General features: G+C 45.2%; 1 protein-coding gene across 1 annotated transcript in view; it reads right to left on the bottom strand.

Moving 5' to 3' along the window:
• Nucleotides 1–23,184, bottom strand: part of LOC143767854 (uncharacterized) — a 46,268-nt gene extending 23,084 nt beyond the window's left edge. The window contains exon 1 of the mRNA XM_077256376.1: nt 22,947–23,184. Within this exon, the coding sequence (XP_077112491.1) occupies nt 22,947–23,184 (238 nt within the window). The remainder of the gene's footprint in view (nt 1–22,946) is intronic.
• Nucleotides 23,185–23,420: the final 236 nt, after the last annotated feature.

Here is a 23,420-nt window from a genome sequence, read left to right on the forward strand (position 1 = left end):
CAGCTGCTTCCACTGATCGTCTTTCTGGCTTGGCTATTTTAGTCTGGCCTTATCCCTCAATCAATGCCAGTTGTCAATTGTTCCTGCTTGGAGTCACGGCTCTTTTGGATTTCCCTGACACTCTGACCTGTTCAGCAAAGATAAGTCCTTGCTTGTCCTTTTGCAGCCCTCATGTTGTGGACTTTATTGTTCAGCACATTCTATGTTTTGCTCATTTGTCCAGCTTATCAGTATGGATCTATTCAGCTAAGCTGGAAGCTCTGGGCAGCAGATTTTGCCCTCCACACCTTTAGTCAGGTGTGGAGATTTTTGCATTTCTCTGCAGTGGACTTTTTCTAGTTTTTATTACGGACCGCACAGTGTTCTGTCCTGTACTATCTATCTAGCTAGAAGTGGCCTCCTTTGCTAAATCTTGTTTCATTCTATGTATGTCATTTCCTTCTCCACTCACAGTCATTATTTGTGGGGGGCTGTCTATCCTTTGGGGATTCTCTCTGAGGCAAGATAGCTTTCCTGTTTCTACCTTTAGGGGTAGCTAGTTCTCCGGCTGTGACGAGGTGTCCAGGGAGTGACAGGAACATCCCACGGCTACTGCTAGTGTTGTGTTAAGATCAGGAACTGCGGTCCGTATAGTTACCACCTGCTCAGAGCTAGTCGCATGTCGTTCGTAAATCACCAGTCCATAACAGTACAACTGGCAAAAAATGAGTTGAATGCATCTCAAAAGAAGGAAAAGAAAAAGAGTTCTGAGCCATTTTTTTTTCTTTAGTCTGTTTTGTCTTTTTCCTTCCTCTTAATCTCTGGGTGGTTCAGGATTTGGGCGCGGGCATAGATGTTCAGGGTTTGTTTTCTCGTGTGGATCAGCTTGCTGCAAGAGTACAGAGTATCCAAGATTATGTTGTTCAGACTCCGGTTTTAGAGCCTAGAATTCCTACTCCAGATTTGTTTTATGGGGATAGATCCAAGTTTTTGAACTTTAAAAATAACTGCAAATTATTTTTTGCTCTGAAACCCCGTTCCTCTGGTGATCCCATTCAGCAAGTTAAAATAGTTATTTCTTTGCTGCGTGGTGACCCTCAGGACTGGGCATTCTCCCTTGAGTCAGGGGATCTGGCATTGCTTAATGTAGATGCATTTTTTCAATCGCTCGGATTATTGTATGACGAACCTAACTCTGTGGATCATGCGGAAAAAACCTTGTTGGCCCTGTGTCAGGGTCAGGAAGCGGCAGAATTATACTGCCAGAAATTTAGAAAATGGTCTGTGCTCACTAAATGGAATGAGGACGCTCTGGCAGCAATTTTCAGAAAGGGTCTTTCTGAAGCCCTTAAAGATGTTATGGTGGGGTTCCCCACGCCGGTTGGTTTGAGCGAATCTATGTCTCTAGCCATTCAGATTGATCGGCGCCTGCGCGAGCGCAAAGTGGTGCACCATATGGCAGCGTCCTCTGAACAGAGTCCTGAGCCTATGCAATGTGATAGGATTTTGACTAGAGCAGAACAGAGGGGATACAGACGTCAGAATGGGCTGTGTTTTTACTGTGGTGATTCTGCTCATGTTATTTCTGTTTGCCCTAAGCGTATTAAGAGGGTAGCTAGATCTGTTACCATCAGTACTGTACAGCCTAAATATCTCCTGTCTGTGACCCTGATTTGCTCATTGTCATCCTTTTCTGTCATGGCATTTGTGGATTCAGGTGCTGCCCTGAACTTAATGGACTTAGAATTCGCCAGGCGCTGTGGTTTTTCTTTGTAGCCTTTGCAGAGCCCTATTCCTTTGAGGGGTATTGATGCTACACCGTTGGCCAAGAATAAACCTCAGTATTGGACTCAGCTGACTATGTGCATGGCTCCAGCACATCAGGAAGATTGCCGTTTTCTGGTGTTCCATAACTTGCATGATGTTGCTGTACTGGGTTTTCCATGGTTACAAGTACACAATCCAGTGCTGGATTGGAAATCTATGTCTGTGACTAGTTGGGGTTGTCAAGGGGTACATAGTGACGTTCCTTTGATGTCAATTTCCTCTTCCCCCTCTTCTGATGTTCCTGAATTTTTGTCAGATTTCCAGGATGTATTCGATGAGCCCAAGTCCAGTTCCCTTCCTCCACATAGGGACTGTGATTGTGCTATTGAATTGATTCCTGGCTGCAAGTTCCCTAAGGGCCGACTTTTCAATCTATCTGTGCCAGAGCATGCTGCCATGCGGAGCTATGTGAAGGAGTCTTTGGAGAAGGGGCATATTCGGCCGTCTTCGTCACCATTGGGAGCGGGATTCTTTTTTGTTGCCAAGAAGGATGGCTCCTTGAGACGCTGTATTGATTATCGCCTTCTTAATAAGATCACGATCAAATTCCAATACCCTTTACCTTTGCTTTCAGATTTGTTTGCTCGGATTAAGGGGGCTAGTTGGTTTACCAAGATTGACCTTCGAGGGGCATATAATCTTGTTCGTATTAAACAGGGTGACGAATGGAAAACTGCATTTAATACGCCCGAAGGCCATTTTGAATACCTTGTGATGCCTTTCGGGCTTTCTAATGCTCCTTCTGTATTTCAGTCCTTCATGCATGATATTTTCCGCAATTATCTTGATAAATTCTTGATTGTGTATTTGGATGATATTTAGATTTTTTCTGATGATTGGGAGTCTCATGTGAAGCAGGTCAGGATGGTATTCCAGATCCTTTGTGATAATGCCATATTTGTGAAGGGGTCTAAGTGCCTATTTGGAGTTCAGAAGGTCTCTTTTTTGGGGTTTATTTTTTCTCCTTCGTCTATAGAAATGGATCCTGTTAAGGTCCAAGCCATTCATGACTGGATTCAGCCCACATCTGTGAAGAGCCTTCAGAAATTTCTGGGCTTTGCTAATTTTTATCGCCGTTTCATTGCCAACTTCTCCAGTGTGGTTAAACCCCTGACTGATTTGACGAAGAAAGGCGCTGGTGTGACGAATTGGTCCTCTGCGGCTGTTGAGGCCTTTCAGGAGCTTAAACGCCGATTTACTTCTGCCCCTGTTTTGCGTCAGCCGGATGTTTCTCTTCCTTTTCAGGTTGAGGTTGACGCTTCTGAGATTGGGGCAGGGGCCGTTTTGTCACAGAGGAATTCTGATGGTTCCTTGATGAAACCATGTGCCTTCTTTTCCCGAAAGTTTTCGCCTGCGGAACGCAATTATGATGTCGGTAATCGGGAATTGCTGGCTATGAAGTGGGCATTTGAGGAGTGGCGACATTGGCTTGAGGGAGCCAGGCACCGCGTTGTGGTCTTGACCGATCATAAGAATCTGATTTACCTCGAGTCGGCCAAGCGGCTCAACCCTAGACAGGCTCGATGGTCCCTGTTTTTCTCCCGTTTCGATTTTGTGGTCTCATATCTTCCAGGATCTAAGAATGTTAAGGCGGATGCCCTCTCTAGGAGTTTTTTGCCTGATTCTCCTGGAGTTCTTGAGCCAGTTGGCATTCTTAGGGAAGGGGTGGTTCTTTCTGCCATCTCCCCTGATTTACGGCGGGTGCTTCAGGAATTTCAGGCTGATAAACCTGACCGCTGTCCTATGGGGAAGCTGTTTGTTCCTGATAGATGGACAAGTAAGGTAATTTCTGAGGTCCATTGTTCGGTGTTGGCCGGTCATCCTGGGATTTTTGGTACCAGAGATTTGGTTGCTAGGTCCTTTTGGTGGCCTTCCTTGTTGCGGGATGTGCGTTCTTTTGTGCAGTCCTGTGGGACTTGTGCCCGGGCTAAGCCTTGCTGTTCCCGTGCTAGTGGGTTGCTTTTGCCTGTCCCTGAGAGGCCCTGGACGCATTTTTCCATGGATTTTATTTCGGATCTTCCTGTGTCCCAGAGGATGTCTGTTATCTGGGTGGTTTGTGACCGGTTCTCTAAAATGGTCCATTTGGTACCTTTGCCTAAATTGCCTTCCTCCTCTGATTTGGTTCCATTGTTCTTTCAGCATGTGGTTCGTTTGCATGGCATTCCAGAAAATATTGTGTCTGACAGAGGTTCCCAGTTTGTTTCCAGGTTTTGGCGGGCCTTTTGTGCAAGGATGGGCATTAATTTGTCTTTTTCTTCGGCATTCCATCCTCAGACAAATGGCCAAACTGAGCGAACTAATCAAACCATGGAAACCTATTTGAGATGCTTTGTGTCTGCTGATCAGGATGATTGGATGGCTTTCTTGCCATTGGCCGAGTTTGCCCTTAATAATCGGGCCAGTTCGGCTACTCTGGTTTCGCCTTTTTTTTTTAATTTTGGTTTCCATCCTCGTTTTTCTTCAGGGCAGGTTGAGCCTTCTGATTGTCCTGGTGTAGATTCTGTGATGGACAGGTTACAGCAGATTTGGACTCATGTGGTAGACAATTTGACGTTGTCTCAGGAAAAGGCTCAGCGTTTTTGCTAACCGCCGTCGGTGTGTTGGTCCTCGGCTTCGGGTGGTGGATTTAGTTTGGTTATCTTCTCGTCATGTTCCTATGAAGGTTTCTTCCCCTAAGTTCAAGCCTCGGTTTATTGGTCCTTATAAGATTTCTGAGATTATCAATCCAGTGTCTTTTCGTTTGGCCCTTCCAGCCTCTTTTGCCATCCACAATGTTTTCCATAGATCTTTGTTGCGGAGATATGTGGTACCCGTTGTTCCCTCTGTTGATCCTCCTGCCCCGGTGTTGGTTGAGGGGGAGTTGGAATATGTGGTTGAGAAAATATTGGATTCTCGTTTTTCGAGGCGGAGGCTTCAGTATCTTGTCAAGTGGAAGGGTTATGGCCAGGAGGATAATTCTTGAGTGGTTGCCTCCGATGTTCATGCCGCCGATTTGGTTCGTGCTTTTCACTTGGCTCGTCCTGATCTGCCTGGGGGCTCTGGTGAGGGTTCGGTGACCCCTCCTCAAGGGGGGGGTACTGTGGTACTGTTGTGAATTCAGCTCTTGGGCTCCCTCCGGTGGTTGTAAGTAGCACTTTTGTGAGTTCTGCTCTTGGGCTCCCTCCGGTGGTTTTGAGTGGTATGGCTGCTTCTTGGATTTAGCATCAGCAGCTGCTTCCACTGATCGTCTTTCTGGCTCGGCTATTTTAGTCTGGCCTTATCCCTCAATCAATGCCAGTTGTCAATTGTTCCTGCTTGGAGTCACGGCTCTTTTGGATTTCCCTGACACTCTGACCTGTTCAGCAAAGATAAGTCCTTGCTTGTCCTTTTGCAGTCCTCTTGTTGTGGACTTTATTGTTCAGCACATTCTATGTTTTGCTCATTTGTCCAGCTTATCAGTATGGATCTATTCAGCTAAGCTGGAAGCTCTGGGTAGCAGATTTTGCCCTCCACACCTTTAGTCAGGTGTGGAGAATTTTTCTCTGCGGTGGACTTTTTCTAGTTTTTATTACGGACTGCACAGTGTTCTGTCCTGTACTATCTATCTAGCTAGAAGTGGCCTCCTTTGCTAAATCTTGTTTCATTCTATGTATGTCATTTCCTTCTCCACTCACAGTCATTATTTGTGGGGGGCTGTCTATCCTTTGGGGATTCTCTCTGAGGCAAGATAGCTTTCCTGTTTCTACCTTTAGGGGTAGCTAGTTCTCCGGCTGTGACGAGGTGTCCAGGGAGTGACAGGAACATCCCACGGCTACTGCTAGTGTTGTGTTAAGATCAGGAACTGCGGTCCGTATAGTTACCACCTGCTCAGAGCTAGTCGCATGTCATTCCTAAATCACCAGTCCATAACAGTAGCTACTATATAAGATGACTGAGAGCACTGTCCCATTGTCCCTGATGAAGCTATATGCGAAACGCGCGTCGGGGTACTAGTTAGTGTGGTCTTCTATGTGATCCATTGATGATGACGAGTGGTGGATATTTGTGTTTTTGAGAGTGTGTGCAGTTGGGTTGCTCCTCATAATTTTGGCATAACATTTTGGTATTACTTTACTGTTCTCAGAACACTTTTGTGACCTGTGGGGGTGCTGTAGTAATATTAAATACTTGCTTGGCCTCATGCAAATTAAATCTGAATATCAGGAGGTGAGTGTTCAGCTTATTTTATACACACCCTTTTAATAGAACAAAAAAAAAATAAGCCAATCCCTTACAAAAAAAATCTTTAAAATTTATAGTTTACCAGTTATTTGCGGTCACTGTTCAGATTAAGCTGTTGTGTGTGTAGACAAGGAAATATATGAATTCTTATCATTATGTGACTGGTATCCTGAATTTTACACCAGTATTCGCCCTTTGCAGTCTTTAATTTTCAGATATGCTTTCACTTTACGGCGGCACTCAGTCAGAGCGGGAAGCAGACTGCGAGGGACCTGACGGACACCGGAATGTGAGTATGTACTGTTTTTTTTTTTTTACATTTACGATGGTAACCAGGGTAAACATCGGGTTACTAAGCGCGGCCCTGCGCTTAGTAACCCGATGTTTACCCTGGTTACCCGGGGCCTTCGGCATCGTTGGTCGCTGGAGAGCTGTCTGTGTGACAGCTCCCCAGCGACCACACAACGACTTTCCAACGATCACGGCCAGGTCGTATCGCTGGTCGTGATCGTTGGAAAGTTGCAGAGTGTGACAGTACCCTAACAGTCTTTCTTGTTTTGCCTAGTATTGACTTTAGCAGTTTTTCAGAGTGCAAAATGAGGCCTGAGAGAGTGAAGAAGTGGGTCATAAGTGGAAATAGTAGCAGAAGCCTTTATGAGACAACTTTAAAGAGGCTTTCCTGTTATCTGACTGCAAGTTGAAGTTTGTTTATGAAAAAAATAAAAAATGCTGCTTTACACACCCTCCCCAGATCCAGCATGGCTCCCGGTGTCTGTTATTGTCTCCTGGGCTTATGTCATGTCGACATTGCTGAAGCCAATAACTGGGAACAGCGGCTCTTAGTTACTTGTGCCATTTACTCAGGAGACGCCCAGTTTTTGGCTGCTGCTCTGTCAATTTGATGACAGTGCTGCAGACAATTATAAGCATCGGGAGCAGCTGAGACTCACCATTGGACCCAGGGAGGGTGAGAAAGGCACAGTTTGCATTCTTCTAAAACAAACTGCAGCCACGAGAACAAAGGTATTACGAAACTGGAAAATTCATTTAAAGCAAACCTTTCATGCAGATATAGGGTTAATCTACAGGTAAATAACCTGTCGAGCAGATATAGGGTTAATCTACAGGTAAATAACCTGTCGAGCAGATATAGGGTTAATCTACAACTAAATAGCGTTACACTGAAAGTGCTGCTACCGGAAGAAAATGAACTTTTTTGCTCCAGAGGCCGCCGGCTTTCAGTCATAGAGGTGTGCACACAGCGGCTACAATCACTGCTCACTACATTGTAAGCATGCTCCAGCACTACTTTGATTGACAGCTCACTCTGCTCAGATGCACAGCAAAGCCTGCTGTCAATCTAAGTTTCAGGGCGTGGTTACAGCCACCGGTCACTGTGTACTGTAGCTGCTCCAGCATGCCTCTGTGACTGAAAGCCGGGGGCTCATGGAAGGAATAAAGTTCATTTTCTTTCAGTGCAGCAGCCTTATAGTTTTATAAGTCTATTAACCTGCATATTAACCCTACATCTGCAGTTTAACAGCGTTTTGGGACATGATCGGAAACTTTGTTTTCCATTGTCGCCCCACGTAAACATGGCACACTATATCATTGACAATAATCTGCCCTTATAAAAGGACATTTGCACTCCACTGCTGATGGGGCAGTGGGGGAGGTTTCCGCTGCTGCACATTACCTGCTAATACTGAGATTCTTTCAAATTTTAGAAAGTCTTAAAGAAGAGACAAACCTAATAAAGATACTACTTTAGCCAACTTTGTTTCCCTTTATAACTCTTTGGGTAGTAATTTGAGTCTTAACAGGGTGAACTGAGAAGACAATATTTATGGGTTCTACTGCTATTTTTCATTATTTATTTCTTTTCCAATAAAGCAAATTATTACTGCTGTGGTTCGTGTTTTCTGTTAGATAATCAGACCCTGGTCAACCATTTTTTTGGGTGCAGTGGTCACCATAACATACAATCTGCTATGCTAGGTTTATTATGTTGACAGTGGCCAGCAAAGAAAATAAAGCTAATTAATTCGCGGTCACCAGGTCAGCAAATAATAACTTTGCAATTCATGGAATGTTGAATGCAGTGCAAATTCATTGTCATAAGGGTTTTAGAAAGATGTATGTATATATCTATATATATATATATACTGTATATTGCTCAAAAAAATAAAGGGAACACTAAAATCCCACATCCTAGATATCACTGATTGAAAAATTCCAGTTGTAAATCGTTATTCATTACATAGTGGAATGTGGTGAGAACAATAAAACCTAAAAATGATCAACGTAAATAACAACTAATATCCCACAGAGGTCTGGAGTTGGAATGATGCTCAAAATCAAAGTGGAAAATGAAGCTACAGGCTGATCCAACATCAGTGGAAATGCCTCAAGACAAGAAAATGATGCTCACTAGTGTGCCTGGCTTCCACGTGCCTGTATGACCTCCCTACAATGCCTGGGCATGCTCCTGATGAGGCGGCGGATGGTCTCCTGAGGGATCTACTCTCAGACCTGGACTAAAGCAGCTGCCAACTCCTGGACAGTCTGTGGTGCAACGTGACGTTGGTGGATGGTGCGAGACATGAGACAGATGTGTTCAATCGGATTCAGGTCTGGGGAGCAGGTGAGCCAGTCCATAGCTTCAATGCCTTCATCTTGCAGGAACTGCTGACACACTCCAGCCACATGAGGTCTGGCATTGTCCTGCATTAAGAGGAACCCAGGGCCAACCGCACCAGCATATGGTCTCACAAGGAGTCTGAGGATCTCATCTTGCTATCTAATGGCAGTCAGGAAACCTCTGGTGAACACATGGAGGGCTGTGTGGCCCTCCAAAGAAATGCCACCCCACACCATTATTGACCCCCTCCAAACCGGTCATGCTGAAGGATGTTGCAGGAAGCAGATCGCTCTCCACAGCATCTCCAGACTCTGTCACGTCTGTCACATGTGCTCAGTGTGAACCTGCTTTCTTCTGTGAAGAGCACAGGGTGCCAGTGGTGAATTCTGGTGTTCTGTGGCAAGTGTCCTGCACGGCGTTGGGCTGTGAGCACAACCCCCATCTGTGGACGTCGGGCACTCAGACCATCCTCATGGAGTCGGTTTATAACCGTTTTTGCAGACACATGCACATTTGTGGCCTGCTGGAGGTCATTTTGCAGGGCTCTGACAGTGCTCCTCCTGTTCCTCCTTGCACAAAGGCTGAGTAGCGGTCCTGCTGCTGGGTTGTTGCCCTCCTACGGCCCCCTCCACATCTCCTGGTGTACTGGCCTGTCTCCTGGTAGCGTCTCCAGCCTCTGGACACTACGTTGACAGACACAGCAAGGCTTCTTGCCACAGCTCGCATTGATGTGCCATCCTGGATGAGCTGCACTACCTGAGCCACTTGTGTGGGTTGTAGAGTCCGTCTCATGCTACTTCGAGTGTGAAAGCACAACCAACATTCAAAAGTGAGCAAAACATCAGCCAGAAAGCATTGGTACTGAGATGTGGTCTGTGGTCCCCACCTGCAGAACCACTCCTTTATTGAGCGTGTCTTGATAATTGCCAATAATTTCCATCTGTTGTCTATTACATGTGCACAACAACATGTGAAATTAATTGTCAAACAGCATTGCTTCCTAAGTGGACAGTGTGATTTCACAGAAGTTTGATTTACTTGGAATTATATTCTGTTGTTTAAGTGTTCCCTTTATTTTTTTGAGCAGTGTTTATGTATGTATATATATATATATATATATATATATATATATATATATATATACAGTATATATATTAAAATATATATTTTCAGTAGGTTTTTCAGTTTCAGCATATTTGGTTTACTTAAATCAATATCTGTGTTGAATTACTATTATTTTTTTAATTTTCCCATATATTTTACATATCATTCTGTATTAAAAATAAAAAATAGAAGGGGACGTTGTACCAGGATGGGGGACAATATACCAGGATGGGGGACATAATACTAGAATGGGCACATTATACCAGGATGGGGGACATTATACCAGGATGGGGGACATTATATCAGCATGTGGGATATTATACCAGAATGGGCACATTATACCAGAATGGGGATGTTATACCAGAATGAGCACATTATGCCAGGATGGGGACATTATACCAGGATGGAGACATTATACTAGGATGGGGGACAATATACCAGAATGGGCACATAATACTAGAATGGGCACATTATACCAGGATGGGGGACATTATATCAGCATGTGGGACATTATACCAGAATGGGCACATTATACCAGAATGGGGATGTTATACCAGAATGAGCACATTATACCAGGATGGGGACATTATACCAGGATGGAGACATTATACTAAGATGGGGGACATTATACCAGAATGGGGACATAATACCAGCATGAGGGACATTATAACAGAATGGGCACATTATACCATAATGGGGATGTTATACCAGGTTGGGGGGCATTATACCAGTGTGGGGGACACTATACCAGGAAGGGGGATACTATACCAGGAAGGGGCTCTGGATGGGGAAAAATATTATAACATGGAGTCCAGGATGGGTGAAATTATTACACTGGGGGTGAACATGCATGTCATTATAGGATCTAGTGAAGGAACAGATGATTGGCCTCGGGGAGACCAAAACATCCAACACCGCGGAGACACCATCACGTGTTTCTCAACGCAGTGATCCACAACACTGCCCCCATCCCTTATGGGAAATATGCAAATGCATGTAGGATAGCTTTGGAGACACCATCACATGTTTCTCAACGCAAGCAGTGAATAGCCAGACCTTTCCCCGGGAAGGAACAACCACGGGAAGGGCAGCATCCAGTAAAGGAAAACATCCAATACAGGAAAACCACCTATGCCAAGCAAGGTATCCATCCACAGACAGCTGTTTCGGGGGGTTTGCCCCTCATCAGTGTAGAGTAGGAATCTGGCTATTAGGAGCAGTGTCTAGTAAAAGGCTGTGAAGGAACAGATGATTGGCCTCGGGGAGACCAAAACATCCAACACCGCGGAGACACCATCACGTGTTTCTCAACGCAGTGATCCAGAACACTGCCCCCATCCCTTATGGGAAATATGCAAATGCATGTAGGATAGCTTTGGAGACACCATCACGTGTTTCTCAACGCAAGCAGTGAATAGCCAGACCTTTCCCCGGGAAGGAACAACCACGGGAAGGGCAGCATCCAGTAAAGGAAAACATCCAATACAGGAAAACCACCTATGCCAAGCATGGTATCCATCCACAGACAGCTGTTTCGGGGTGTTTGCCCCTCATCAGTGTGGAGTAGGAATCTGGCTATTAGGAGCAGTGCCTAGCAAAAGGCTGTGAAGGAACAGATGATTGGCCTTGGGGAGACCAAAACATCCAACACCGCGGAGACACCATCACGTGTTTCTCAACGCAGTGATCCAGAACACTGCCCCCATCCCTTATGGGAAATATGCAAATGCATGTAGGATAGCTGCGGAGACACCATCACGTGTTTCTCAATGCAAGCAGTGAATAGCCAGACCTTTCCCCGGGAAGGAACAACCACGGGAAGGGCAGCATCCAGTAAAGGAAAACATCCAATACAGGAAAACCACCTATGCCAAGCATGGTATCCATCCACAGACAGCTGTTTCGGGGTGTTTGCCCCTCATCAGTGTGGAGTAGGAATCTGGCTATTAGGAGCAGTGCCTAGTAAAAGGCTGTGAAGGAACAGATGATTGGCCTCGGGGAGACCAAAACATCCAACACCGCGGAGACACCATCACGTGTTTCTCAACGCAGTGATCCAGAACACTGCCCCCATCCCTTATGGGAAATATGCAAATGCATGTAGGATAGCTGCGGAGACACCATCACGTGTTTCTCAACGCAAGCAGTGAATAGCCAGACCTTTCCCCGGGAAGGAACAACCACGGGAAGGGCAGCATCCAGTAAAGGAAAACATCCAATACAGGAAAACCACCTATGCCAAGCATGGTATCCATCCACAGACAGCTGTTTCGGGGTGTTTGCCCCTCATCAGTGTGGAGTAGGAATCTGGCTATTAGGAGCAGTGCTGTTGTGAATTTGGTTTCTGGGCTCCCCCGGTGGTTTCTGGTGGTACTGCACTTTTGTGCTTCATCTCCTCTGTTCACCTGTTTCCATCAGGATGTGGGAGTTTTCTATTTAACCTTGCTCCTCAGTCATTTTTATGCCGGCCAACAATGTTACCAGAAGCCTTTCTGTTGCATGTTCCTGCTCCTAGACTACTATCAGCTAAGTTGGACTTGTAGTCCTAAGTTTGTTTTGCATTTTTGTTCCAGTTCTCTGTGATTGATTATTTCTGAGGCTGGAAGCTCTTGTGAGCTGAAATTGCCACTCTGGTGTCATGAGTTGATATTAGAGTCTTAAAGTAATTTCAGGATGGTGTTTTGAAAGGGTTTTCAGCTGACTGTGAAGTTCCCTTTTCTGTCTTCCTACTATCTAGTAAGCGGACCTCAATTTGCTAAACCTATCTTCATACTTCGTATGTCAATTTTCCTCTGAAATCACCGACAATATATGTGGGGGCTACTGTCTGCCTTTTGGGGAAAATTTCTCTAGAGGTAAGCCAGGTCTGTATTTTTCTCTGCTAGGGTCAGTCAGTTCTCCGGCTGGCGCTGGGCGTCTAGGGATAAAACGTAGGCACGCTACCCGGCCACTGTTAGTTGTGCGGTAGGTTTAGCTCACAGTCAGCTCGAGTTCCCATCTTCCAAGAGCTAGTCCTTTTGTATGCTTTACTATGTTCTCTTGCCATTGAGAACCATGACAGTTTGGCCGGCCAGGGGTTAAAATAATTGGCAGAAGAAAGGAGAGAAAAGAACTCTGCAGAGAATTTTTTTTTTTTCCTGAGTTTGCTCATTAGTTGATTCACTTGCATCTCTGCTTACTGCAGCCTTCGTCTCTCTCTCCTTCTAATCCTTGAATGGTTCTGATTTCACCTGATTAATATGGATCCTCAGAGTTTAGCTACAGGTTTGGATAATCTCGCTGTGAAGGTTCAAAGGTTACAGGATTTTGTTATTCATGCTCCTATATCTGAACCTAGAATTCCTTTACCTGAATTTTTCTCCGGGGATAGATCTCGCTTCCAGAATTTCAAACATAATTGTAAATTATATATATCAAAATGATCCGCGCTGGGTTCTCCAGTTTTGTAGCCACTAGATACCTCCAAAAAACAATAAGTATTTGCACCTTTTATATGACTTTAAAAACTATTAAAAAATATATTTGTGTTGTGTTTTAAAATAACTCCACCGTGGAGCACGACATTACCATAAGAAAATTCTGAGCAAGATAATAAATTGAATTTTTACCTGGTGCGGTATAATTGTAAATTATTTTTGTCTCTGAGATCTCGCTCCGCTGGAGATCCTGCACAGCAGGTCAGGATTGTAATTTCCTTGCTCCGGGGCGACCCTCAGGACTGGGCATTTGCTTTGGCACCAGGGGATCCTGCGTTGCTCAATGTGGATGCGTTTTTCCTGGCTTTGGGGTTGCTTTATGAGGAACCTCATTTAGAGATTCAGGCTGAAAAAGCCTTAATGGCCCTGTCTCAAGGGCAAGATGAGGCTGAAATATACTGCCAAAAATTTCGTAAGTGGTCTGTGCTTACTCAGTGGAATGAGTGCGCCCTGGCGGCGAATTTCAGAGAGGGTCTCTCTGATGCCATTAAGGATGTTATGGTGGGGTTCCCTGTGCCTACAGGTCTGAATGAGTCCATGACAATGGCTATTCAGATTGATCGGCGTTTGCGGGAGCGCAAACCTGTGCACCATTTGGCGGTGTCTACTGAGAAGGCGCCAGAGATTATGCAATGTGATAGAATTCTGTCCAGAAGCGAACGACAGAATTTTAGGCGAAAAAATGGGTTATGCTTCTATTGTGGTGATTCAACTCATGTTATATCAGCATGCTCTAAACGTACTAAGAAGGTTGATAAGTCTGTTTCAATTGGCACTTTACAGTCTAAGTTTATTCTATCTGTGACCCTGATTTGCTCTTTATCGTCTATTACCGCGGACGCCTATGTCGACTCTGGCGCCGCTTTGAGTCTTATGGATTGGTCCTTTGCCAAACGCTGTGGGTTTGATTTAGAGCCTCTGGAAGTTCCTATACCTCTGAAGGGTATTGACTCCACGCCATTGGCTAGTAATAAACCACAATACTGGACACAAGTGACTATGCGTATTAATCCGGATCACCAGGAGATTATTCGCTTCCTTGTGTTGTATAATCTACATGATGTGTTGGTGCTTGGATTGCCATGGCTGCAATCTCATAACCCAGTCCTCGACTGGAAAGCAATGTCTGTGTTAAGCTGGGGATGTCAGGGGACTCATGGGGACGTACCTTTGGTTTCCATTTCGTCATCTATTCCCTCTGAGATTCCGGAATTTTTATCTGATTATCGTGACGTTTTTGAGGAGCCTAAAATTGGTTCACTACCTCCGCACAGAGAGTGCGATTGTACTATAGATCTGATTCCGGGCAGTAAGTTTCCAAAGGGTCGTTTATTTAATCTATCTGTGCCTGAACATGCTGCTATGCGGGAATATATTAAGGAGTCCTTGGAAAAGGGACATATTCGTCCTTCGTCATCTCCCTTAGGAGCCGGTTTTTTCTTTGTATCTAAAAAAGATGGCTCTTTGAGGCCGTGTATTGATTATCGGCTTTTGAATAAAATCACGGTTAAATATCAGTATCCTTTGCCACTGCTTACTGATTTGTTTGCTCGAATAAGGGGGGCCAAGTGGTTCTCTAAGATTGATCTTCGTGGGGCGTATAATTTAGTGCGAATTAAGCAGGGGGATGAGTGGAAAACCGCATTTAATACGCCTGAGGGCCATTTTGAGTATTTAGTAATGCCTTTTGGTCTTTCAAATGCCCCTTCAGTCTTTCAGTCCTTTATGCATGACATTTTCCGTGAATATTTGGATAAATTTTTGATTGTGTATCTGGATGATATTTTGATTTTTTCGGATGACTGGGACTCTCATGTCCAACAGGTCAGGAGGGTTTTTCAGGTTTTGCGCTCTAATTCCTTGTGTGTAAAGGGTTCTAAATGCGTTTTTGGGGTTCAAAAGATTTCGTTTTTGGGGTACATTTTTTCCCCCTCTTCCATTGAGATGGACCCTGTCAAGGTTCAGGCTATTTGTGATTGGACGCAACCCTCTTCTCTTAAGAGCCTTCAGAAGTTTTTGGGCTTTGCTAATTTTTATCGTCGATTTATAACTGGTTTTTCTGATGTCGCTAAACCGTTGACTGATTTGACTAAGAAGGGTGCTGATGTTGCTGAGTGGTCCCCTGCTGCTGTGGAGGCCTTTCGGGAGCTTAAGCGCCGCTTTTCTTCCGCCCCTGTATTGCGTCAGCCTGATGTTACTCTTCCTTTTCAGGTTGAGGTCGACGCTTCAGAAATCGGAGCTGGGGCGGTTTTGTCGCAGAAAAGTTCCGACTGCTCCGTGATGAGACCTTGTGCGTTCTTTTCTCGTAAGTTTTCGCCCGCTGAGCGAAATTATGATATTGGTAATCGGGAGCTCTTGGCTATGAAGTGGGCTTTTGAGGAGTGGCGTCATTGGCTTGAGGGGGCTAGACATCAGGTGGTGGTATTGACCGACCACAAGAATTTAATTTATCTTGAGTCCGCCAGGCGCCTGAATCCTAGACAGGCGCGCTGGTCGTTATTTTTCTCTCGATTTAATTTTGTGGTTTCTTACCTACCGGGTTCTAAAAATGTGAAGGCGGATGCCCTTTCTAGGAGTTTTGAGCCTGATTCCCCTGGTAATTCTGAACCTACAGGTATCCTTAAGGATGGAGTGATATTATCTGCTGTTTCCCCAGATTTGCGACGGGTCTTGCAGGAGTTTCAGGCGGATAGACCTGATCGTTGCCCGCCTGGTAGATTGTTTGTTCCTGATGATTGGACCAGTAGAGTCATCTCGGAGGTCCATTCTTCTGCGTTAGCAGGTCATCCTGGAATCTTTGGTACCAGGGATTTGGTGGCTAGGTCCTTCTGGTGGCCTTCCCTGTCGCGAGATGTGCGAGGTTTTGTGCAGTCTTGTGATGTTTGTGCTCGGGCCAAGCCTTGTTGTTCTCGGGCTAGTGGATTGTTGTTATCCTTGCCTATTCCGAAGAGGCCTTGGACTCACATCTCCATGGATTTTATTTCTGATCTCCCTGTTTCTCAGAGGATGTCTGTCATCTGGGTGGTGTGTGACCGTTTCTCTAAGATGGTCCATTTGGTTCCCTTGCCTAAATTGCCTTCCTCATCCGAGCTGGTTCCTCTGTTTTTTCAAAATGTGGTGCGCTTGCATGGTATTCCGGAGAATATCGTTTCTGACAGGGGAACCCAATTCGTGTCTAGATTTTGGCGAGCGTTCTGTGCTAGGATGGGCATTGATTTGTCTTTTTCATCTGCTTTCCACCCTCAGACTAATGGCCAGACCGAGCGAACTAATCAGACCTTGGAGACTTATTTGAGGTGTTTTGTGTCTGCGGATCAGGATGATTGGGTTGCCTTTTTGCCCTTGGCGGAGTTTGCCCTCAATAATCGGGCTAGTTCTGCCACCTTGGTTTCTCCTTTCTTCTGTAATTCGGGGTTTCATCCTCGTTTCTCTTCCGGTCAGGTGGAGTCTTCGGATTGTCCTGGAGTGGATGCTGTGGTGGAGAGGTTGCATCAGATTTGGGGGCATGTGGTGGACAATCGAAGTTGTCCCAGGAGAAGACTCAGCATTTTGCCAACCGCCGTCGTCGTGTTGGTCCTCGTCTTTGTGTTGGGGACTTGGTGTGGTTATCTTCTCGTTTTGTCCCTATGAAGGTTTCTTCTCCTAAGTTTAAGCCTCGGTTCATCGGCCCGTACAAGATATTGGAGATTCTTAACCCTGTGTCCTTTCGTTTGGACCTCCCTGCATCTTTTTCTATTCATAATGTCTTCCATCGGTCATTGTTGCGCAGGTATGAGGTACCGGTTGTGCCTTCCGTTGAGCCTCCTGCTCCGGTGTTGGTTGAGGGTGAGTTGGAGTACGTTGTCGAGAAGATCTTGGACTCCCGTGTTTCCAGACGGAGACTTCAGTATCTGGTCAAGTGGAAGGGCTACGGTCAGGAGGATAACTCTTGGGTGACAGCCTCTGATGTTCATGCCTCCGATTTGGTCCGTGCCTTTCATAGGGCTCATCCTGATCGCCCTGGTGGTTCTGGTGAGGGTTCGGTGCCCCCTCCTTGAGGGGGGGGTACTGTTGTGAATTTGGTTTCTGGGCTCCCCCGGTGGTTTCTGGTGGTACTGCACTTTTGTGCTTCATCTCCTCTGTTCACCTGTTTCCATCAGGATGTGGGAGTTTTCTATTTAACCTTGCTCCTCAGTCATTTTTATGCCGGCCAACAATGTTACCAGAAGCCTTTCTGTTGCATGTTCCTGCTCCTAGACTACTATCAGCTAAGTTGGACTTGTAGTCCTAAGTTTGTTTTGCATTTTTGTTCCAGTTCTCTGTGATTGATTATTTCTGAGGCTGGAAGCTCTTGTGAGCTGAAATTGCCACTCTGGTGTCATGAGTTGATATTAGAGTCTTAAAGTAATTTCAGGATGGTGTTTTGAAAGGGTTTTCAGCTGACTGTGAAGTTCCCTTTTCTGTCTTCCTACTATCTAGTAAGCGGACCTCAATTTGCTAAACCTATCTTCATACTTCGTATGTCAATTTTCCTCTGAAATCACCGACAATATATGTGGGGGCTACTGTCTGCCTTTTGGGGAAAATTTCTCTAGAGGTAAGCCAGGTCTGTATTTTCCTCTGCTAGGGTCAGTCAGTTCTCCGGCTGGCGCTGGGCGTCTAGGGATAAAACGTAGGCACGCTACCCGGCCACTGTTAGTTGTGCGGTAGGTTTAGCTCACAGTCAGCTCGAGTTCCCATCTTCCAAGAGCTAGTCCTTTTGTATGCTTTACTATGTTCTCTTGCCATTGAGAACCATGACACAGTGCCTAGTAAAAGGCTGTGAAGGAACAGATGATTGGCCTCGGGGAGACCAAAACATCCAACACCGCGGAGACACCATCACGTGTTTCTCAACGCAGTGATCCAGAACACTGCCCCCATCCCTTATGGGAAATATGCAAATGCATGTAGGATAGCTGCGGAGACACCATCACGTGTTTCTCAACGCAAGCAGTGAATAGCCAGACCTTTCCCCGGGAAGGAACAACCACGGGAAGGGCAGCATCCAGTAAAGGAAAACATCCAATACAGGAAAACCACCTATGCCAAGCATGGTATCCATCCACAGACAGCTGTTTCGGGGTGTTTGCCCCTCATCAGTGTGGAGTAGGAATCTGGCTATTAGGAGCAGTGCCTAGTAAAAGGCTGTGAAGGAACAGATGATTGGCCTCAGGGAGACCAAAACATCCAACACCGCGGAGACACCATCACGTGTTTCTCAACGCAGTGATCCAGAACACTGCCCCCATCCCTTATGGGAAATATGCAAATGCATGTAGGATAGCTGCGGAGACACCATCACGTGTTTCTCAACGCAAGCAGTGAATAGCCAGACCTTTCCCCGGGAAGGAACAACCACGGGAAGGGCAGCATCCAGTAAAGGAAAACATCCAATACAGGAAAACCACCTATGCCAAGCATGGTATCCATCCACAGACAGCTGTTTCGGGGTGTTTGCCCCTCATCAGTGTGGAGTAGGAATCTGGCTATTAGGAGCAGTGCCTAGTAAAAGGCTGTGAAGGAACAGATGATTGGCCTCGGGGAGACCAAAACATCCAACACCGCGGAGACACCATCACGTGTTTCTCAACGCAGTGATCCAGAACACTGCCCCCATCCCTTATGGGAAATATGCAAATGCATGTAGGATAGCTGCGGAGACACCATCACGTGTTTCTCAACGCAAGCAGTGAATAGCCAGACCTTTCCCCGGGAAGGAACAACCACGGGAAGGGCAGCATCCAGTAAAGGAAAACATCCAATACAGGAAAACCACCTATGCCAAGCATGGTATCCATCCACAGACAGCTGTTTCGGGGTGTTTGCCCCTCATCAGTGTGGAGTAGGAATCTGGCTATTAGGAGCAGTGCCTAGTAAAAGGCTGTGAAGGAACAGATGATTGGCCTCGGGGAGACCAAAACATCCAACACCGCGGAGACACCATCACGTGTTTCTCAACGCAGTGATCCAGAACACTGCCCCCATCCCTTATGGGAAATATGCAAATGCATGTAGGATAGCTGCGGAGACACCATCACGTGTTTCTCAACGCAAGCAGTGAATAGCCAGACCTTTCCCCGGGAAGGAACAACCACGGGAAGGGCAGCATCCAGTAAAGGAAAACATCCAATACAGGAAAACCACCTATGCCAAGCATGGTATCCATCCACAGACAGCTGTTTCGGGGTGTTTGCCCCTCATCAGTGTGGAGTAGGAATCTGGCTATTAGGAGCAGTGCCTAGTAAAAGGCTGTGAAGGAACAGATGATTGGCCTCGGGGAGACCAAAACATCCAACACCGCGGAGACACCATCACGTGTTTCTCAACGCAGTGATCCAGAACACTGCCCCTGGATCACTGCGTTGAGAAACACGTGATGGTGTCTCCGCGGTGTTGGATGTTTTGGTCTCCCCGAGGCCAATCATCTGTTCCTTCACAGCCTTTTACTAGGCACTGCTCCTAATAGCCAGATTCCTACTCCACACTGATGAGGGGCAAACACCTCGAAACAGCTGTCTGTGGATGGATACCATGCTTGGCATAGGTGGTTTTCCTGTATTGGATGTTTTCCTTTACTGGATGCTGCCCTTCCCGTGGTTGTTCCTTCCCGGGGAAAGGTCTGGCTATTCGCTGCTTCCGTTGAGAAACACGTGATGGTGTCTCCGCAGCTATCCTACATGCATTATAGGATCTAGAACGCAACAATACCTATACATCTGACCAACATGCAGGTGGGGGCTCAGGTCCAAATTTTGTACTGTGTGGGTCCCATCAGACTCTGGTTATGCCACTAGAAGCATCTAATGAGCATGTGCAAAGGTTATTGTGAAGGGAGGGGGAGCAGGGTCAGCTGGGGTATTGCCTATTGTGGATTCTGTTTTATCAGATCTGGCTAGAGGTGTTACCTGTCATTGTGTTCCCACCTCTGCTGATAATGAGCCTGCTGAAAGCTCTTCACAAAAGGACAGGAAGTATGGGTTTAAAATAGCCCCAGTGGCCAGTGTGAAAATTGCAAGATTATATATAATTATTTTTTCTAAATACATGTAACACAAAAAAATGATTTAAGCAATAGGTCATTTTCTGATGATAGCTGCTTCTTTTTAATTAATCCTCACATTCAAAAAGAAGTCTACATTTCTCGTACAGTGGCCACTGCTGGGCATATGTAGTATTGCAATTTGGCCATGGCTGACCATGGAAGGGTTGGGTCTCAATATTTTAGGTTCTAACAGGGGAAACCTTTTTATAACATCCATATGTCTTACTTGAAACCCCTAAATTTGCTTTAGTGACAATATACGTTAATTTACAGTTACCCTGTTAGTTGTGATGGTTATGGCGTCAATCCCTTGCACTGAATGACACTTTTTTTATGTCGAATTCTGCTTTTAAAAATCAACAGGGTCCAAAATATATACAGAGACCTGAATGGGAATTATTCAGCCGGTATAACGTCTAGATGTTTTTCCAACCATTCCCGGCATTCCTTACCCAACTGTTCTCATCGGCCACATAATAGGTCTTTCAGCTGCTCCTTCCCTCTGTGTGACCAGCGAGCGCGCACATAAGGTGAGGACTATTGATGTCCCGGAGGACCCGGCGATGGCGCACTTTGGATTTCTATGTCAGGGTTATTTCCATGTTTTTAGGAAAGTGACTCTTCTGTGAATACGGTATAAATGGCTGTTTCAAAGAAATGGCTCCTGACTGTGAATCTTTCCATTTCTGTATTTATCAATATTTCTATATAATTACTTATATACATATCATACAGTCAGTCCAATTCAATGGAGTCTTTGGAAAAGAAGAAAAAAATTTTCATTATTTTTTTGCTACTAGGTGGTGAGAATCTGAGCAAGGACTCTCCTCTACTGAGAAAAAGTGAGCCAGGAATTAAGGGAAAAAAGGGAGAGAGGGAAAAGTAAGACCCGGATCCCACTGGTGGTGCCATTCCAGCCTTTGCTAAGAGGTTGCGGCTCTTCCTATTTTATCCTCCAGCACATACATTATATACGGACATTGCCCCAGCCATTGGTATCAGACCAAGTTTCCACATTCTAAATAGGGATTGCGGTGGTCATTCGGTGGCCCCTGACATCATCTCTTCAGGAGACCATCAGCGGGATGCAGAGGGCAGGGGTCAGTATGCCTACTTTTACTGGATTACCACCATGGTTTGCCTCTGTCAATTTTAAAAGCAAAGTCGAGAACCCCTTTAAACAAGACACATGGAAAACAGAGAAAAATGATGCCTCCTTTTGGTTAAAGTTATTACTACAGCCTACCAGAAACCACGTAGGATAGGAGTTCAGTAATAATTAGTATCTATATACTGTATCTATCTAACTATCCATCTATCCATCCCTCCCTTCCTCTATATATCCATCCATCCATCCATCCATCTATCTATCCATCCATTCATTTTATGCCTCCCTATATCTATATATCCATCCATCCCTCTATCTATATATCCATCCATCCATCCATCCCACCTAGCTATATATCGATCCATCCAACAAACCATCTCTCCATCCATCCATCCCTCTATCTATTTATCTATCCATCATCCCTCTATATATCCATCCATCCATCCATCATCTATACATCCATCCATCCCTCTATCTATATATCTATCCATCCATCCCACCTAGCTATATATCCATCCATCCAACCAACCATCTCTCCATCCATCCCTCTATCTATATATCTATCCATCCATCCTTCCCTCTATATGTCTATCCATCCATCCAGCTATATATCCATCCATCCATCCATCCATCTCTCCATCCATCCATCCATCCATCCATCCATCCCTCTATCTATATATCTATCCATCTATCTATCTATCTATCTATCTATCTATCTATCTATTATCTATCTATCTATCCATCCATCTAGCTATATATCTCTCCATCCCTCCCTCTATATATCCATCCATCTCTCCATCCATCCTTCCCTCTATCTATGTATCTATCCATCCATCATCCCTCCCTCTAACTATTTATCCCTCCATCTCTCCATCCATTCATCCATCCATTTATCCCTCCCTCTATTTATCCATCCATTTATCCCTCCCTCTATCTATATATCTATCCATCCATCCATCTCTCCATCCATTTATCCCTCCATCTATATATCCACTCATCCATCTCTCCCTCTATGTATCCATACATATATCATCTGTCTATCTATGTATTATCTATCTATATATCGAACGATAGACTAAGATTGACAATAATCGATTTCTGATGTTAGCATAAGAACAAATAAATTATATATATAACGATTCCGTGATTTTCTTTGACTAATTCAATCAACTTTTAAATAGACGCAGTGTATACTCTATAAAGGGGACACACTATAGACAGTAATCCACAACCTGTAGTTCTCCAGCTGTGATGCTGGGAGTCGTAGTTTAGCTATCCGATATTCCCAGGTTGCAAACCGCTGCAGATGACTAGCACAAAGCCGCCCATAGTCTTGGCTGAAAGCTCCAAGGAACTGAATCCTACTTGGAGAACCTGGAACTTCTATGATAATGAATTACCTATTTGTGCAATTCTTTAACAGAGACAAAAGTTCCTAAAAAAGTTTGTAAAACTTTTTTTTCTTCGTTGTGCAGCTCCTATAGCACAGCTGGGAATTCTGCATTATTACATGTATACAGCAGGGCAGTTACTTCCCAACTTTCTTACCTTCTGCACATGCTGCTCTCAGTGCCAGGCCAATTAGCAGACAAAGCAGGCCCTGTGCCTTCAGCATGTCTTCAGTAGTGGAAGGCACAATGTTCTGTAGGGAGGCACAGGCTGAAGTCCTGAAGAAATGTGATTTGGGCGCTACTGGTACAACCACATTATAGGCTGGAAATGCAGGGGGAATGGCCGGTACTGGGGAGTTTGGGGTGGGGGTTGTATGAGGTGGTCTTAGAGGCATCTGATCCTCCCAGCAATCCCTGTATGGTCAGCATTAAACATGATCTCACCCTGGGATAGCTGATACAGGGATCCAGCTGCCAGTGATTCCTGATGACATGCCTATTGTCCTAGGGGAACCCTAAAAATCCCCTTTTTTTGCAGGAATTCTCCATGTGAATTTACTTATATGGCAGTAAACCATCAAAAATATGAGTCCTACAAACTCATTGCTTTTTTGCCCTCAGCTGAGAGCCA

Source organism: Ranitomeya variabilis, chromosome 4 (assembly GCF_051348905.1).
Source record: "Ranitomeya variabilis isolate aRanVar5 chromosome 4, aRanVar5.hap1, whole genome shotgun sequence".
In the NCBI taxonomy this organism is placed as follows: Eukaryota; Metazoa; Chordata; class Amphibia; order Anura; family Dendrobatidae; genus Ranitomeya; species Ranitomeya variabilis.